This window comes from Aquarana catesbeiana, linkage group LG08 (assembly GCF_042186555.1).
Source record: "Aquarana catesbeiana isolate 2022-GZ linkage group LG08, ASM4218655v1, whole genome shotgun sequence".
NCBI classification, from domain to species: domain Eukaryota; kingdom Metazoa; phylum Chordata; class Amphibia; order Anura; family Ranidae; genus Aquarana; species Aquarana catesbeiana.
The window spans coordinates 225952986-225973057 of record NC_133331.1 but is presented as its reverse complement, the minus strand read 5'-3'; the positions used below and the strand labels follow the sequence as shown (position 1 = coordinate 225973057).

At 40.7% G+C, this 20072-nt stretch overlaps 1 protein-coding gene across 1 annotated transcript in view; it reads right to left on the bottom strand.

Moving 5' to 3' along the window:
* Positions 1-19398, bottom strand: part of CHAT (choline O-acetyltransferase) — a 203175-nt gene extending 183777 nt beyond the window's left edge. Inside the window, exons 1-2 of the mRNA XM_073596902.1 lie at positions 19196-19398; positions 14475-14583 (exon numbers count right to left, since the gene is read on the bottom strand). Of these exons, the coding sequence (XP_073453003.1) occupies positions 14475-14537 (63 nt within the window). The 5' untranslated portion in view covers positions 14538-14583; positions 19196-19398. The remainder of the gene's footprint in view (positions 1-14474; positions 14584-19195) is intronic.
* Between the last annotated feature and the right edge of the window lie 674 nt (positions 19399-20072).

Here is a 20072-nt window from a genome sequence, read left to right as displayed (position 1 = left end):
CCCCCATATCCAGGCCCCCCACCCTATGTCAATGAGTATGGGGTACATCATCCCCCTACCCATTCACCTGGGGGAAAAGTGTCAATAAAAAAACACACTAGACAGGTTTTTAAAGTAATTTATTAGGCAGCTCCAGGGATCTTCTTCTGACATTGGGGGTCTTCTTCCAACTTCTCCGCTCTCTCCGGCCTCTTCTCCCGGTGTCCGGTTCTTCTCCCGCTCTCCAGCCTCTTCTCCCGGTGTCCGGTTCTTCTCCCGTTCTCTGGCCTCTTCTCCTGGTGTCCGGTTCTTCTGCCGGGCTCCTCCGCTATCTTCTGCTCTTTTGCCGCTCTTTTGCTAGTGATGGCCTGGACTTCTCCATCTCTTGTTCCCTCTTCTCTTCTTCCGATGTTGACACAATGCTCTCTCCTGCTGTAATGCTGTGTGCGAGGTGCGCAACGACTTATATAGGCATGGGGTGTGGTCACCCGGTGACCCCGCCCCTTATGACGTCACAGTCCCATGGAAAACACATGGAAACACATTCTCGCGGTCAGGTACTGTACATTGGCTTTTCACCAATCAGCCGGTACCATTCCAGTCAGTAAACTGTCAGTAAAAATTAGGAACAATGGTCTGACAATTACTTGACTGAGTTCCCTAAGTACCCTTGGGTGCAAGCCATCCCGGTGATTTATTAATGTTAAGTTTCCCAAGTCTAATTTGAATTCTGTCCTCTGTTAACCATGAAGGTGCTTCCTGTGATGTATCATAAGGATAAACACTGCCAATGGCATCCCTAGGGGGGGGGCAGAGGGGGCCCTGACCCCCCCAACATTATGCTGTGCCCCACCATGTGCCCCCCAGTTAAAAAAAAAAAACATTTTTTTTTTTTTTTACAAAAAGCCAATGTCTAAGAGGAAGAGTGTCCCCAGTCCTCCTGCGGGTGATTCCTCCCCCCTCCCTCTGCTTGCTGGCACTGCATAATGCACTGCATTATAATGACCCTGCAGGGCTGCCCGATCTGCTCCTTCCCCTGCATCCTCATTGGCAGGGAGAAGAGCGAGTTGCAGGAAGGACTCCACCAGGACCCTCAGTTACTGAAAAAACAGACTGATTTCTCCCGTCCTTAGGACAGGAGAACTAGCCTGTAAATTCCAAGAGATGCCAGACCAGCTGTCAATAGCAGGGGCAGGACAGCAAGGGGAGGCTGGGGATCCCCACAGTGGCAGAACACCAGGGCCCGGTGGCAAGACAACCTTTGCAACCCTGATAGTTCTCCCACTGCTTTGGACCCTTATATTTTCTTGGTATGCTGGTGACATATATCTCTTGTTTTCTGCCACCCTGGGGGGGCCCAATACAGTAGGAAGTGAGCTCACTGCAGAATATGTTGCAGTATGTGGAACTAAGCAAACATCTCAGCTGTGTTTTAAGAAAAAGTTATTACTGGTTTCCATAAAAAGTAAGAAAATCCAAAGCAGTATGTTAGGTCATGGTTCTGAAGGCATATGACCACTACCAGGCAGAGCTCCCTTCCATAATAATGACAGAGTTTTCTCAAAATTTGTTTTAGAGGTCAGCTCCAGGAGCCATCATCCTCCTAGTTTTCAAGAGGTTACTAGGTGTTTATCTCTTCAGTTCAGTTATGTAGTGTGTTCTTTCATTAAACATGTCAAAAGGACTCCTTTTTAATTTTGCCAATTGTATACCCATTCCTATACCATTGACATCAGTAAGTCTACTACGACTGACACCAATGCTGACCTTGCATCTCCCCCCCCCCCCCCCCTTCACCACCCCTTTTTCAGGTACTTTACCTCCCCCTTATCATTCACAGTCCGCGAGGACAGTATGGCCTGCAAAAAAAAACAATAAAAAGCATGCCCCCCCCAAATTCCATACCAGACCCTTATTTAAACATGCTGCCTGGCAGGCCAGAAAAGGGGGGTAACAAGCTCATTAAAAAAATGTAATCAGTAAGTAGAGGGACCACAGGTCCTTTATTAGAAAGAAAAACAAAAACAAAAAACATCCCACATCTATCATCAGTAAAATTATCTAGCAATGATACTTGTTAATCACTCTGAACAAGCATGCACTAATGGAAGGAGTGCATTGGCTGTTTTTAGTATAAACGAATACATGAGTTTGGACTTCTTTAGCCTTTGGTATGGTGTTCCTTCTATTAGTGCATGCTTTTTTATGATAACCTGCTGGGGTACCCACTGGCGGGTAGGCTTGTCTGTTGTAAGCAGCTTAACCTGAGCCAATGAGCTCTCTGAATGTTTTTGTTCTCTCACTACTTTGTACTCACATCAAAGTCCCAGCTTATCTTGGATGCTTTTTTATTCATTGGAATCACCATAGACAACACCCGCCAAAAGTTAAAACCCATTGACATATCCAAACTCATTTGCTGCAAATGACAGCTCACTAGCTGACAGCTGAATGTGAATAAAGGGGGTAGGGTCTCTTGGGTGACACTGACCAAATATGGCCATGACCATATTTGGTCAGTGATATCATGTGGGATCCTGTTCACCTGGGGAGGCTGTCCGGGGGTCCCTTTTTTGTTAAGGAAGCTTACAGATTTGGATAAGCTCCCCCACAGGACCCCAAAACCACAGGGCTAGGTTTGTGGGGATGATGTTGTTGTCCTCAACAAAAAAAGGTGCATTCCCTTGGTGCCCTACCCATGTTGAAGGGGTGCAGCTTGACATAGTTCAGGAGAAGCACACATTCTCTCCCCCTCCATTCTTAGCATGCTGCATGTTAAAATTATGGCCTGGTGTGGATTTTGGGGGGACCTTGAGCTATTATTTTCTTGATTTTTGCTTGGGGTTTCCCCTTAACATCCATATTAGACCTTCATCGAGGATAAGAGCCTGCTAAATTTTTAGGGAGGACCCCGCAGCATTTTATTTGTGTGTAGTCCCCCATTGACATGTACACCAGACAATCTTCTAGGATAAGGATCTGGTATAGATGAAGAGAATTTTCATCCATTTTGTTTACAAGTTGAAGAGAGCAGCCAGGAGCTGTCATATACTGTACTGTCAATTTCAACAGATTTTTTTTTTTAAATGTCAAATTTGCTGTAGTTGGTTGTATACATTGTATAGATGTGACACTTCACAGGCAGATTCAAGGCATCCTCAGGCATGTTTTTCAAAAGGAAATTTTGCATTTTTAATGTTTTACTATAAGCATTGATAAAAATACTGCTCTGCCCCAAACAGAATTTTAAAAAAATGTTCTTTGCTTTAGCACATGCCCCACTTCCCTGGGCAGTGGCCAGCCCCTTGTGTGGTTTGTTTGACAATCATTGCCTATTAGCCTAGAAAATGTGTTTTGGACTTGGCATTCGAACTTCAGTTAAGTTAGCCAGAAATGCCACAAACTGAACACAGGTATATAGTGACATCTGGCTGAAAAATGACACAAAGGGCCTGGTATGGATCGGGGGGGACCCCACGCCCTTTTTTTCACGTTTTTCTATTGGCGGCTGTTCTTGCACCCATTGCCCAGTCTGCTTCCTGGGATGCACAGGCGACTCACCTGCATGAGCCATGGTAAAAATTGCTAGGCACTCATGCCACTCTGTGCTCTCATACCTCCTGTCACTCTACCAAGGACCTGGAGGTTTAAGAGAGGCCTACCCTTTCACATCAGACTCTACCACCAGGTAGATGACAGTATGTGTATGTCTGTGTGTATGTGGGGGGGCTTTCATTTTTTTTAATGATTATTTTATTAAATGTAACATTTTCTACTACCATAATAAGGGGACTGATATGCCTCCTACATGATAGAAGTGCCAGGATGTCTTTATGAAGATATTATGGATGACCCCTGTTCTGTGCCATGCCATTAGTCCAAGCAGATGTGCTTGTACACTTGACAGCTCTGTACCTGGAAAGGCTCAGGTCTGAGTAAGTCCAGGTTCATTCTTGGTAGGGAAGTCCTCCAGAAACTCAGCCATCCTGAAAGCCTGCATCCTCTATTGCTCCTGGGCTCACATAGGAGTCAGATGACCCCTCATACTAGAAGCCATGGTAACTGGTGCCTGCTCACCCACACACCCATTACCCTGTAAAAATATAGCTGCCTGAATTACTTCTACATGAAAAAGAAGCCTCAGTATCAATGGAAAGCATTCTCCGTTCTTTTACTGTCCCCACTATAGTGGGGACAGTAAAAGAGCTTCTTTAAAAGTTAAGGGTATGTGTCTACCTTCCCTGTAAATCCTATGAATGATCTAGTTGTCCAGCCAGATTGGTATCCTTGTTACCCTCTGATAGGGTTAACACTTGTCTGGCTATTTAGAATGCATGGCGAAATAGCCATTCTTACATTAGCTATGTCGACATGAACAACATAATGGTGGGGGGGGGGCATTAACAATGGTGTTGTCACTGCTGATAAATGAGCTATTAGTTTGTCTTCCCATTTCTTCCCAAATAAGTAGCCCTTAGGTAAATTAGGACTCAAAGTATGGAAGGCTGGGAATATCATTTTATTTGGGTATGTGGAGGTTTCAGGTCCCAATTAAGGAGGCTTACCACCAGAGCTACATGCTATGGCTTCCTTGGGAGCAGTGGTGGCCACATTGGTTGAGGGCTTCTGCCCTCAGTGGAGCAGGAAATACCAGAAGGTGGCTGAGGAAGAAGCTGCGCTGTAGTGTACAAGCTGCTGGCTTCAGGATTCACTTATGCTGCTGCACACTCTCCCTCTGGATCAGCCAGACCAGGGATGCTGCTGGCTCAAGGCTCCAGTGTAAGCTGCCTCTCCTGCTGGGTGTTGTCAACTCCAGTGGCCATGACTGTGTTTATCATAAGTACCACCATTGGTTCTCACTTTTTATAGGACTCTGGGGAAGTTCAGGTGGATTTTATATCTTTTTTTTAGGACACATGATCATTTTTAGACTTTTGGATTTTGTGAAAAATGTATTGCAAACTTGCATGCATATGGGGCATGCATTATATGCTTCCAATGCTGGCTGTATAATTAGTTTTTTATGCTTTGAAGGGTGTGTTAATGCATAGCTGCTGTATGTTCACATATTTTTTCATGGTTCAAGGTTTGCTTGTTTATTTTGTCATATGTTTACCTGCTGGTAGAATGTTTGCTGCTGCTAAAAGTCAAGGGAATTCTGGTGGCCCTGGATGACCCTGCATTTCATGGTATGCAGATATCAATTGTCTGGTACTGGACACTGTTCGGTGTCTACCACCTTGAGAAAACCCGTTGTCTGAAGGGCAATTTAAAGCCCTGCTTTACAGCTGCTGGCTTTAACGGCTTGGCTTCTGAAAGCCAAGGGCTGATGGACAGGGTCATCCACCCCATGCTTAAAGTTTGCATGGCCTTGCAAGTAACTTAAGAGTCCTTAAGGATATGCCCTTGTCCTTCCTCCATTACCCACCTCCTGGCTTTTCTCCAGCATAAAATGAAGCATCAGCCGGCCTTACACATGTTAACACTCCCAGTCAGGCTACCCTTGTCACAGTGGGACCTGAACCTCATAATGTCGGTGTTGCAAAAATGTGGTTTTAAAGATATTAGGAAGATCACACTATAAACACTCTAAAAAGAAAGTAGCGTTGCTAGTAGTCATTACTTTGGTACGCAGAGTCTCTGAAGCTTGTTACCTTGCAAGTCTCTATTTTTGGCCCTCATAAGGATAAGGTCTCTTAGCTGTCACATGATTAGGAGCCCTTCCTGCTGACTACTGATCAGAAAATGGGACTAAATGCTGTCAGGGACAGCTCAGTCACCGTGCTCTCTGCACACAACCTCAGGCCACTGTAGACACGTATGTGTGGCAGCTGAGCATTGAAGCCCATTTTCCTTTAATGCTACGTACACACAATCGTATTTTCTGACAACAAATGTTCGATGGGAGCTTGTTGTCGGAAATTCCGACCGTGTGTAGGCTCCACTGGACATTTTTTGTCGGAATTTCCGACAACAAAAATTTGAGAGCTGGATCTCAAATTTTCCGACAACAAAATCTGTTGTCGGAAATTCCGAGTGTGTGTACACAATTCTGATGCACAAAATTCCACGCATGCTCTGAATTAAGTACGAGACAGAAGCGATTGGTCTGGTAAAACTAGTGCTCGTAATGAAGATACAGTAGCACATTAGTCTCTCTGCAAATTTTGTAATCTTTCAATGCAGCGCATTCTCTTCTTCTTTATAATGCTAGAATTATGAAGTTGTTTTGCAGCTGATATTCACACAGAGTTCTGACAAACCGTTTTTTTTTATTATTTCTTATGATTTCATGAATACATTTTTTTTTTGACAGATCTCCAGAATAAGGTTTTGAATTTTTGTTTATAGTAATCTCCTTTTTTTTTTGTTTAAATCAAGAGCTCATGTTTTTTTTGTTTTTTCTAGTGATCTTCTTAATATTTTTTTTTTCATTTTGTGTAAAGTTACCACAACACCATTATTATCTTGTATTTTTTAACCTCAAAGAGATTGGTTGGTGTCCCTTGTTAATTTTACATTGTCTTTTTGAAATGTACCTGCCTACTCACAAACAAACTGTTCTTTTTTATTTTTTACACATAGCCAATGATTTTAGACAAAAAATAGACATTTATTAGTAGTCATACCAAAATAAAGAGGAAGGCAACGCTGGATAAACTTGTGAAATTTGGGAAGCCTTTGTACCCCAGGGTCCATTTAATAGGGAGCACAATCCGGTCCAGGACACCGAGAGATCAGGAACAGCAGCAGATGACATATATGTCGCCAGGCTGTGGGCTTACAGCAGCCTGTGTCTTTTTCCAGACCGGAATGAACCCAGGTCATCACTCTCTTGTCTTCCTTACACGCTTGCTTGCACGCTTGCTTCCAGGCTGTGGCTCTGGTGTTGGAGTTGTGGCAGGAGGTGGAGGAGGAGGAGGATGGTCCAACTTACACAGGTAGGTATTTAGGGCCATATATATCACTTCCTCACAAAAGAGGTGTTGGCCCACCTCCATTTCCTGCATTTGGTTGGCAGCCATGCAGGCATAGGCCTCAAGAAGACTGGGGGGTTGTGAGGACCGCAGAAGCCTGCCGAATTAACCCAAGTGCTGACTCCTCCATGCTCCTCCCCTTCCTGGGCCTTTTTTGTTGAAGGCGGAGGGGAGGGACCTGGGATTTGGTCAGGCTACTGGGCCCGGCCACCTCCTGGCTGCCACTTACCCCCGCCACCTCCTGGCTGCCACTTACCCCACCACCTCCTTGCTGCCACTTTCTATAGCCTCCTCCTGGCTGAGGATTTCCTGTGTATGGAAAAGGGACATAGTTTTAGTTTATTGGTCATCAATCACACACAATTTTGAGAAATATGTTAAACAATGCTATAGCTGACGCAAGCTGGGCTCCTCAACATCTTCTTCCTGGGTAGAAGGCCCAGGTTGGAAGTTAGAAGCCTCAGATGGGGTGGAAGGAAGAGTGTAAGGAAGGATTGAGAGTGATGGCCTGATTTCAGTCTGGTCTGACAGAAACCGTAGTCTGTCGTAGTACCACAGCCTGCATACATAAATGTCATCTGCTGCTGCTCCTGATCTCTAGGAATCCTGGACTTTCTTTCGCTCCCTATTTTATGTGCTCCTCAGGCCACCAATTTTGCACTTCAAATAGTTGATGTCTGCCGTGGGGATCTGCGGCTTCACAAATTCTAGCAATTTATCCAGTGCTACCTTCCTCTTTAGTTGATTTGTATAAAAAGGGTGTTTTGTCGGCCACAGACAGGGCAGCTCTCTGTACAAATCAATGAATTGGGGGAGGAAATCATGATCGTTCAATTGATCCATTTTGTCTGCAAGACACACCACAGGACAATCCCTAATGTCAGGCTAAACTTGCATAATCTTGTCCCACTATAGGCCTCAGTCTCTAAGCAGTATAGGCCACTGATGCCCCAACTTAAAATTGTATCTTCGTTATAACGATCGGCGCTTCCGCTACTCCATCATCCGCTCACAGATCGTATGTACGACGCACACGTGTTACGCTTTATATACACTGCGCATGCATGAAACTCCGCCCGGTCCTGACCTTCTTTATAGTATATTCCCCTTCTCTTTCAGCGCAGTGGGAGAGCACATGGGGGAGAGACAACAGGTGTATGAAGACAGCAGCAGTGACGAAAGCCCGGAGGCACTAACGTCCCGATCCCGGAGGAGATTTAAGGCCTCTAATATGTCCTTTGTAGAGATGGTGGAGATGGTGGACATCTTGAAGAGGGCTGACTATGACGGGAAGCATGGACCTTATCCAAACCCAAATGTCAGAAAAGCCAAGATCATGACTACGAGGCAATCCAAGGATCTGAGGAAACAATGGTTAGACCTCAAATTGAGGGAGCAGGATCAGTACAGAAGAATAAAGAGAGTGCTGCAAAAAAGTATTTTGTCATGTGTTCCTATTCTTCTTATGTTCGTTCTGCTCCATGTGCTCCAGGAAAACATCAATGATGTTCAACAAAAAATGAAGAACATCATTGATGTTTTAGGCAGAAAATAAAACACACCAAAATTTTTGCTTTTTTAAATTTTTATTATAACTTTTCTAAAAAATGTTGAAAGCCAAATTTTGAAGATGCACACATGTGTCAAAATGTGCTATCTGCCATCACAGGATATCAAGGTACGTGTTTTGTGGGTGCAACCCCTTCCTCGCAACTCAATTAGCTGAGAGGAAGGGGTTGTACCCCCGAAACACGTCCATTGATCCCCCATGATGGGAGCTAGCACATGTTGACCTTAGGCATGGGATCAGGAGTGAAATACACATTTTGACTCCCAATTTGTGTGCATCTTCAAAATTTGGCTTTCACAGGGGTGACATCACCCCATCTGCTGAAGGCAAGATCAACACAGTTTGGACATACTATAATGTCTGATATTGCCTTTAATCTCTCAAAGTTGAACTTTGTAAGGTCCTGAGTTGTGTATTGTTGTATGGTTTAAAAAACATGCCTGTTTACCACAAAAAAGGATATTTCTACTGAAAAATTATGATTTTAAAAATATGTTGGTTTGTTCAAAAACCCTTTTCTAAATGCACATGTGAATGTGCACAGAGTAAACATTTTACAACTCAACAATGTGTGGCTTCTTCTTTCAATGCTCAAGAGCAGTTTTTTGCTTAAGTTGTTGTTTACAGTGACAATGGGGGTTATTTACTAAAGGGAACTCCACTTTGCACTACAAGTGCACTTTCAGTGCAGTTTCAGTGCGCTTGTAGTGCAAAGTGGATTTTCCTTTAGTAAATAACACCCACAGTGCAAGATAATTTGCATCAATCAGGCCATTTTCGTAACTCCAAAAAATATATTCATGGTGCGGAAAATGATTAATATTTTAAGCATTAATGCATTACATACATTAACAACAAAAACAAGGTGTGTGTAGCAGACCCACAACATAATAGTTCGCTGAAGAAGAGATTGTCACCTCATGTATCAAAGAAATTACGTTTGCACTATTGAAGAAAATGGGAAAAAAAAATTGGATAACCTAGGAGACAGCTAAAAGAAACACAAGCAGTAAATCAAAGGAAATATTTCATTTTAAAATACAAATTTATTTAAAAAGGTTTCTTAAACATTTTCTGGCATATCAATGGCCCCCCCTACCTGCAAAGTACTCCATACATTTTTGACGGATCTTGCGTGCTCTTTGGGGGGGCAAGCCAGGACGGCCAGCTTCAAGCGCCGTCAGGGTTTGGTCTTGAAATCCTGCCTCAGGCCCAACTGAGGCCACATAGTTCATCGAATAAGAAATGGGTGAGACCTCGTGAGCTGCCAAAAAACTATAAACTACTGTGGACTAAAAACTGAAAAAGCTGCCTGCACTTCCCACACTTCCCCACAATGTGAAAAAATAAATGTATATAAAATGTGCTACGCTACTCCTAACCCACAATCAATACAACCTATGTTGTAAAGTAATCTGGATGATATGTGTATCATAAAACAGTGAATTACAAAATAATCCAATCATTATATAAAGTGCTCGTGCTCCGTGAATCACACACAGTCCATAATGATATAAAAATAATCAACACAGTCCATATAAAGTGATAAGGTGTCTTCATGCAATGTGCACTCCTCCCCCTTCAGTTGTACCCTCAACTTAAGGGCTTAGAAAATAAACCTAAAGATGTTTTCAGCAGATATCCTGGACCATCCTTATATCTCCTATAAGTATACTGGCTGCTGTGTGCTGGTACTCCTCACTGGTTACCTCCTGCTCCTGATAATAGCCCAGCTTTAAGAGGATACCAGTTTTCTCCTGGTCACTTCCAATAACCTCCTCCTTTGCTGCCTCTGCCAACAATGTCTCCTTGCTAGGTCATACCTCATGGAACTTCTTGTCTTTATCAAACATCACTTCCTTTGGTGAATTCATCCATAAATATGACCACAAAAGAAGTAGGTATAGTGTGTATGGGTTTGGCAAAGTCAGCAGACAGAGTATTGGTATCAGTTGACTTGGCGGTTGGGAGGAGGGGGTGTTCCAAATGATTTTGTGACCCCAAAAAAAGCCTCTGGCACTCTGCCTGAATTTAAGCACACAAATAACATTTATACATATTTTAAGGGGTGTTTAGGGTAAAGCACTACTATGGAGCTGACAAAATACATTGTTAAGTGAATAGGCTAGGTGTATATGGGCCCAGGATAGCATGCTGGGGAGGTTAGTGAAGGCAAATATGCATGAAGAACAAAAATGGAGCATTAAAAACTCCCAGCATGCATGAGGACAAAGAGGACATTCACAGCATATTACAATCATGTTAATTCGGGAATTATGAAAGAAATACAATACATTAGCAAACATTAAATACATAGAATGTGATGTTAAAGGATAAAACTTAACTTAATATACTCCTTCTGCAGGACCTGAATGATGGCAGAACAGGTCTCTGGAATAATGATCCCCAGAGCCTGGGGAGAGATGCCTGTCGAGAACTTGATGTCCTGCAGACTTCTCTCTGTCGCCAAGTACCGCAACATGGCGATGAGCCTTTGCTTGGGAGTGATGGCTTGCCGCATGCAGGTGTCCTGCTTGGTAATATAAGGGGACAGCAAAGCCAACAAACGGTGAAAAAAGGGGTCCGTCATCCTGAGATAATTCCTGAAGTCATCAGGATTATTCTCACGGATCTCCCGCAACAAAGGCGTGTGAGAGAATTGGTCACGCTGGAGCAACCAATTCTTTATCCATGAACTCCTCCCCACCTGTTCATGGACTGGGCTTGGGTCAAAGTAAGAACTCCAACACCAAGCCCCTGCATAGCAGGTACTTTACGATGAGTACGTACCCACAACATGGCTTCAAAAAGGTTGGCTGGTCAGAACGAACTAACAGATCACACTGAAAATAAGAAAAACCTGAGAAGAGCGAGGTGAAATTCAGAAACGAGCAGACAAGAATGCACTGGAAATCAAATACGTACTATAAATAGCATGCACTGAAAACTAGATACGAACTGACTACACGCACTGAAAACCAGATTCAAACCCACAAGCACAAACTGAAGAGCAGTAACGATCTGAAGAGCACGAGGCTGAAAAGCGCAAATCGTCTCTCACCAAGCTTCTACTAACTCGAGATTAGCAGAAGGAGCCCAAAGGGTGGTGCACTGGCTATTGAACTTCCTCTTTATAGTGCCAACATACATGTTGTATATCAGCGCGTTCCTGACGATCGGATTTTTCGACAACATTTGTGCGACCGTGTGTATGCAAGACAAGTTTGAGCCAACATCCGTCGGAAATAAATCCCAGGATTTCGTTGTCGGAATGTCCAATCTTGTGTACACAGCATAACTGCATATGTGCATTACACTGTTGGCAAAAGGTTAGAAAGAATCTGTCCAGAAAACCAAAAGCCACTGAAAGGTATGAAGTGCATCCACCTAGAGGTGCCTGCAAATACCTGCAGCAGTTTTCAGTAACTCCTGCTTTGCATAAAAGCCAGGTAAAGTTCTAATACTTTTCCTATTGGCCCACCAATATGTTGGGGTGCCTTACTGGCCAGGAGGAATGTGCAGAATTTAGGAAGAGGCATGCAAGCTTTAGCAGTATCAAGAAGACCCAAAATTCAGGTAAAGAAGGAGGTACAGAAAGCTGCAACAGCTATGCACAGGCACATCTGGGTGCTTGTACTTCAGTCCTTTCAGCAGCTTTTGGCTTTCTTAACGTGGCAGAGTCCCTTTAGGGTAACAGCTAATCTTCTTGCACATGCTCAGAGGCTCCACATCCTCTCTGTTCTTTTCCAGGCATTAGACTTCTCTCCCAATGGGAGAAAGCATGGCCAGTTCAACAGAAGACCACCATGAACTTTTGCACACACTCACTCTCTTTTCTTTTTTTTATGATCTTTTCTAAAAGCCCCCATTATCAATCACCAAGCTGAACAGATTTCCATACAGCCAGGAATCCTGCCCAACCTCTCACTAACTACATACACCTCTAAAGTGGACCCATCACCCTATACATCCCCATTTTCAGCATGGATGACAGCATTCCTCTAAATAAAACCATATTGGTAATATTGGAACATTTCTAACCATCTATCAACAGTAAAATCCAAAAAGCCTACTAAAATATACATATATTTATTTAGGTAAAAGCTTAAGGTGAACCTGTGCACTTTAATGCTTGCCTGCAGCTTCTAAACGTATGCTCCGTTTGCGGTGTTTTAAATGCTGGCTTATATACAGAAACTGCTTTTTGTTGTATATCCTACTAAGCATTACTCTTGTCAATGATATTACTGGTGACTTACTACTGTTTTGGCAATTACACTTTTAATTGCTTTTGTAATCATTGATCCTTCTGTGGCTAATATTTAGCGGGTAAAATAAGTATAGAACATGCCACCATTTTTCTAGGTAAATATATTTCTAAAGGTTCTATTAACATGAAATGTTCCCCACATGCTGGTGTAACAACCCATGCAATCCATGCATACAAAGAAACCAAATCAGATAAGTTCAGAAATTAAGCTATGTGTAATAAAATGGAATAACACCAGGAAAAAGTTTTGAACACGCTAACTGAAATATATTTAATACTTCGTACAAAATCCTTTGTTGGTAATGATAGCTTCAAGACACCTCCTGTATGGAGAATTAGTTGCATGCATTGCTCAGGTGATTTTGTCCCATTATGCCACACAAACAGTCTTCAAATCTTAAAGGGTCTGTGGGCCTCTTCTATGAACTCTGATCTTTAGTTCTTTCCATAGATTTCCTATTGCACACTTGTGGTGAGCTTCAGAAAGACCTGGAATTAGTGGGTACAATTGTTTCAAAGAAAACAATAAGTAATTCACTCAACTGCCATGGCATGTATGCACACTCACCATACAAGACTACATTGATTGCTGAAGAAAAAACATGTTGAAGCTTGTTTAAACTTTGCTGCACAACATTTAGACAAGCCTGTTAAATACTGTGAGAATATAATCTGGTCGGATGAGACCAAAATTTTACTATTTGGATGCCATAATACACACCATGTTTGGAAATCTATTGGCACTGCACATCACCCCAAAAACACCATACCAACAGTGAAGTTTGGAGGTGGAAACATCATGGTGTGGGGCTGTTTTTCAGCATACGGTACTGGCAAACTTAATTTCATTGAAGGAAGGATGAATGGAAAATTGTACCATGACATTCTTGATAAAAATCTTCTGCCATCTACCAGGATGATGAAGATGAAATGAGGGTGGACATTTCAGCAAGGTAATGATCTCAAACACAAAGCCAAGGAAACTCTCAACTGGTTTCAAAGAAAGAAAATAAAACTGCTAGAATTGCCAAGCCAATCACCTGACTTGAATCCAATAGAAAATCTATGGAAAGAACTAAAGATCAGAGTTCATAGAAGAGGTCGACAGAAACCTCAAGATTTGAAGACTGTGTGGAAGAATTTGCCAAAATCACACCCGAGCTATGCATGCAACTAGTTTCTCCATACAGGAGGTATATTGAAGTTGTCATTACCAACAAAAGATTTTGTACGAATCATTAAATACATTTCAGTTAGCATGTTCAATACTTTTCCCAGTGTCATTCCATTGTGTTACACATAACTTTATTTCTGAACTTATCTGATTGGGATTCTTATGTATGTATGGATTGCATGGGTTGTTACCGACATGTGGTGAAAAATTTCATGTCAGTAGCACCTTTAGAAATATATATATTTACCTAGAAAAATTGTGACGAGGTCAATACTTATTTTACCCACTATATATATATATATATATATATATATATATATATATATATATATATATATATATATATATATATATATATATATATATATATATATATATATATATTAACAATTTTCTACTCAAAAGTATAATGTCACTGTGTGTCCAGAAAATTTAATGAATACACAAATTCCATCTTTTCCCTATGCTTAGTATTCAGTCAGACATGCATAAAATTTATCTTACCTCTGCATCTTGTGAGCCTTTGCTTTCTGATTTTTCCAGTGTGGGTTTCTTTAATACTGGCATTGTAAAGCAGCAAAAATGGTATGCTTATTCTCTAAGTAAGTTCAGCCTATAAAGAATAACAGTGCATTGCAGTGAAGATACTATTCAACAATTACACAACAGGATGATAAATTAACATTTATGCATATGTTTAACAATGAAAGTTTGTACTCATAATTTAACATTGTTTTATGGTACTTATTTCCAAATGCAGATTAGCTAATTAAGGAAAATTATTTTGACTTGAAATGTATGTTTCATATGGATGCTGACTGTTTTTTTTATGACATTACTAGTTAGTCTGGTAATGTCCATATTCGGGAAATTACTGGAGTAACTGGATGAACGGAGCCTGATGGGGAACTGAGAGATTAGTTGTTCATCAGGTCTACCTTTCAATCAAAAGTGGATGGTAGTGGGCAAATTTAATAGCACTACTGGACTGAATAGCGGCTATAGATCCATCCAATCCTGTGTGCTGTGAACAGCAGGGTGGACCTGATGGGGACCTTTTCTTTCAGACCTGCAGATTACATTGGGAAAATGTTGCTCTCTCGTTGTAATTAGCAGAGCGTCACAATCATTTTTTTTACACGTTTTCTGTTTTTGTTTGTCAACAGGGCTGTATTTTGATGGCAAGTGATAATTATGTCCTCATGTCTTTTATCATCAGTCACTATTGTTCTGAGATTTGAAAGCAGAATGTTCTCTTCTTTGGTTTCTATGCTGAGCTATAATGAAACTGTATACTGTCCCTGTGAGGATCCACCTGCTGCCCAGGTTCCTACATGTATGGATTGCATGTCTTGTACTACATCTACCTGTGTGCTATCCTTCCTGCACACACCTTTTTTTGCCTTCCTCTTGCTGTTTGCTGTATGTTTCCTGCTTATCACTTGGTGTCTCTGCCATGATCAGTCCCATTTTCATGTGGTGTTTCTACCCTTCCTGTGACTAGTAATTGGGGTGTGTCCATTTGTCTCTTGCTGAAACACCATCAGAAGTTCTGGTAAACACTAATCACTCTCAAGTCCTGCTGCCTCATAGTAAGCCATTGCCACCCACTGGTGACACAGCTTGTAGTCTCTGTCCAGTATGTCTCTGTATATCATAAATATCTTGTTTCAGATATTTCACAACTTCCTAACCCCTGGTTGTCCAATTACCTTCACTGACCTCTAGCAGTGCTTTAGTTTACAATATGCTTCCCCCCTAAAACCAATGAACATCACACAAAGAAAAGGGAGATGGTTTTATATTACTTGATCCACTGTGTTTTGATTCTTCTTAGTAGATCTGCATCCACTACCTATTTCATTTTGGTTGATAACCTAATTCATAGATGACTGAACAAGGAAAACAGATCTTCTGGTGCTGGCTCCTTTCCTTTTCCACCTGCCCTACACAGGTCCGTTAGTGCTAAATTTAACTCTGACTATTGGAATTCTTTACTATGTCAAAGAGAACTGGACATAATGAAGTGACTTAAGCAACCAAAAACTGGCCATCTTTCATTGTTCTGGTTGAACAAAGCTTAAATCAGATTGGTTGCTGAGGGTTATTATAACTTGCACATAATCATTTTTGGTTGGGCTGCCCGAGAGAGAATTTTGAAGGCTGCCATTGCTGACCTATTCCTGAAAATGTATGTTGTCTGGCCATCATGCTGATCAAGTGGCTTCAAAGCTTTAAAAATCACTGACCCAGAACAAACATACAATTTAGTAAAATACAGAGCTCCTGATTTACATTTTCTTTATAAAAAATCAATTGAAATGGCTTCAGTCTGATTGCTATCTTTAAGCATGCATTCACGTTTCCTTATATTCAATATAAAACCAAAGAAAGTGCAGAACCATCATACCAACAAAATAAAAACAAGGAGGATTTTGCAAGTTTTTTAAGATACCACTCTTTATGATTCAAATAAATGTTTGGTACTCTAATCAAAAAGATAGTAATGTGGAGCCAGTCTGCAACTAATGCTTTAGAGGGAATAAAATGTCTTCAGATACAGTCAACATCACGAAACATAAACATACAAAGTCATGAATAGACAAAGGAGACTGAGTAATATATTTTCATTCCACCCTTGGGATAGATAGAATGTATTTTCATATTCATTATTGGGCGGAGAAGGTCTTGCAAAGTAAAAGCATTGTTATATGTAGCTGCACGACAGGGATTGATCAGCTTGTTTACAGGGTCATTTTAAGTTATACATTTGACTACTTTATTTTATTCTCTGACTAGACAAGTATATTTTGAGCACTAGGCATAACATTATACCACATTTTTTGAGCAAACATAGTATTCTGCATTATCTTGGTTTATCAAGAACAGTGGTCTTTGGCCATGTGTTCTCCAATCCATGGCCAGGGAATTTAATGTAACACTTAGCAACCTTTGTTGAATCTTAGTAGCCTTTTAACAAGTAACCCATCTATATGAAAAATTACTTCATTTGGCACTGAAAAAAAGACTTCCTGACTTATATACAGTAAACACTCAGTAGCAAAAACATATTTTTTACAACAATAGTGTTCACTGTTTGTTATTTATTTTTATAACATTTTTATTCATTTTCCAATTATACAAAATATAAATAGTTTATTCACAATTCACAATCTCCCCCCCATATTATTCCTCTTACTCCTTTAACATATAATATACTTGTTTTTCTTTCCTCTATGCCCTCCACTTCTCCTTTCAAACTCCCACCATCGTAAAGTATTTTCTTGTGCTCTTAAACTCTATCCAACTCCTCCATACATTTACAAATGTTTATATTTTATCTTCTCCATAGTGATACATTTCTTCCATGTGGTTGATAAACTCTACCATTTTAACCCAGTCTCTTATCGCTGGGCTTTCTGGAGATTGCCAATATTTTGGAATCAAATATTTTGCTGCATTTGTTCACTAATTGTTTTAACTGAATAAAGCTTTTATGCTAACAAGAGGTAGTGATGTGTTGTGTAGAAATTTAGACTGGAATTCAAAAAACCCTATTCTGGTCTCCAACTCTCCTTGTAACATTTACAAGGCCTGAACATAAAGTCTTATATAAAGTGATTCTTTTTTAAGACAATAGTAAGCGAGTATATGATTTATATTTTGGTCATCTGCAAGTGTTGTTATGGCTGGTAAAATTGTACTTGATAATACAGGACTTGGCCTTTCGTGATTGACTACTCTTTAGCCATGCATTTTGTGGCTTTGGATGGGCCTATGAACTGAATAATGATCTAAAGAGAATGTTATAGAATATAGCATTCCTCCATCAGGTCCACCTTTCAATCAGATATGTGTTAACAGGGGCCCACTAAGACTGTAGTGCATGTGAGAAAGATGTTTGTTATCACAGTTTCATATAAACTCAGCAGTACAAAAATTAAAAGGTAATATATTCAAAAATATGTCTTTCATCCAAATATTTAGACTCAATTTATTGATTATATTTTATAGTTTAACATTGTCCGTGTTGGAGCAAATTGGATCATGCTTTTTGGTGTTTTTTGCCTTCCTCTGGATCAACTGTGGATATAGGATCGTATATATATATATATATATATATATATATATATATATATACATTTGTATCATTTTATTTTTCCTTCTATTGGTGGAACTAGATGGACTTGTGTCTTTTTTCAACCAGACTATGTAACTATGTAAATATTGTGGTTTCTTAAATGCTTGCCTTAGAATGATCAGTGCTGTTAATAGCTCCTTTATATGTATGACAAGGTTAGATCTTTAGTTTCAGCAATGCCAAAAGTAGTTCTCACTTGTGCATGTCATAATACATTTGTATCAAGCAAGTATGCATATCAGAAGTGTTATTTGCATCAATAAAATTACACTTTTACATATCTATATTATCTCCACAAAACTTTGCAATTTAACAGAACTGATGTGTTCAATAGATCCTGCAATACAGCAGAGCTGATGTAGGTTATAATGTGTTTTTATATAAGTCTTTTTAAGGAGGAAGACCTCATAATTATAATTATTCACAAAGTAGGAATCTACACCTTTTTCCTGCATCTACTAAAGGATTACTTTTAGAAATACAAAACTGCTGTCCTCACAAATGGACTCTTATTATTGTTTAACATATTTGTTGTGCTGTGATCCCACCAGCACATCCTGAAAGGCAACTAAATAGTAATGCTTATCAGATAAAGTTGCCAATGATGAGAGATCAGCCTCACTCATTAATAATTAAAATTAACCACAGAAAACATCAGTCGGATTGGTATACAGTTCAAAGCAAGAAATCTTCACAAATTGAATTTGCACAGGACTCTGTTACAATGAAGGCTGCTACTGAAAAGCTATTTGGCTGTCCCTGTGAAGGAGTTTCATTCTTTCTGTTCTGTATATTTATTTCATTTGCCATTACCAACCAAAAGTGAAGGTAAAATGAGCCACTGAAGAGCACTCAAGAGAAGTAGAATAAGAGAAAACAATAATGTGTCTAGAGAAAGCTATGAATGTATTGGTATTCCATCCTCAGCCACCACTGGAAGTGTTCTCTTCCGCTGAGGACAGGTGCCAAGTGTGGATGTCCTCACCATTTCAAACAATATTGAGTCAGAATGGCTCCTAGACTTTGAAAACTTTAAAAGCCTCTTGTATAAAATTGGCCTATTGAATGAATGAAAAGTGCTTACCTGCTTCACTCAATGGATCAGAAAGTAGTGTCGGGAGCAGTGGGGAGCGCTGAACTCGCTGCCATTGTAGGTGGTGTGAGTTGTGTGCTGACGTGTGTGCCGCTGTCCATGGTCCTATCCCCGCTACTGCTGGAAGCACTCACCAGCCTGTGATGTGGACAAAGGCACGAGTGTTAGAGCAGATCGGCCCCCAGCACCCTCCCTGCCCACCTTCACTCTTCTCCCTTATAACTCCTCCCTATGGAAGCCTATTCGTGTACATTGACATCGCTGCTCATACAAACTACAACTAAAATCCTGCCTTCAACACAGGGAAACTTTGCAGAATGACAACCAAACAACAACACGTTTCATAAGGCTTTAGTCAATATGTCTAACTGATTAGATTTGCTGGATATAATACAGAAAATAGGCTGCGACCTGTGTGTGTCCAAAATACAGATATTGTATGCAATATTAGTAAATAGCGAAGTGGAATATTTACAGATACCTGATGCTGTGGGGGGAATGTACTAAAAACTGAAGCAGATGCGCGCAGAAAGCAATAAGCATCTCGTTTCAGCTTGTTCATTTAAGCTGGCCATACACTGTGCAATCTGTGTACACTCTGCTTAAGCTCTACCAAAATGATGCAATTCGAAGGCAAACCTGAACAATTCAATTAGTATTAAATCGTGCAGACCCTTGCACTGGGTAATTGATGGTAGTTCTTAAGAAAATTTGGTGCAATCGTATTGTAAAGTGTATGGCCTTCTAGCTTAGAAAATAAAAACTAGAAGCTGATTGTTGTCATGCACAGCTACTCCAGATTCTCTCTGCTCCAGTCTTAGTAAATATCCGTTCTGTGTGTTCTGTGAAAAACTTAAGAGACAATTAA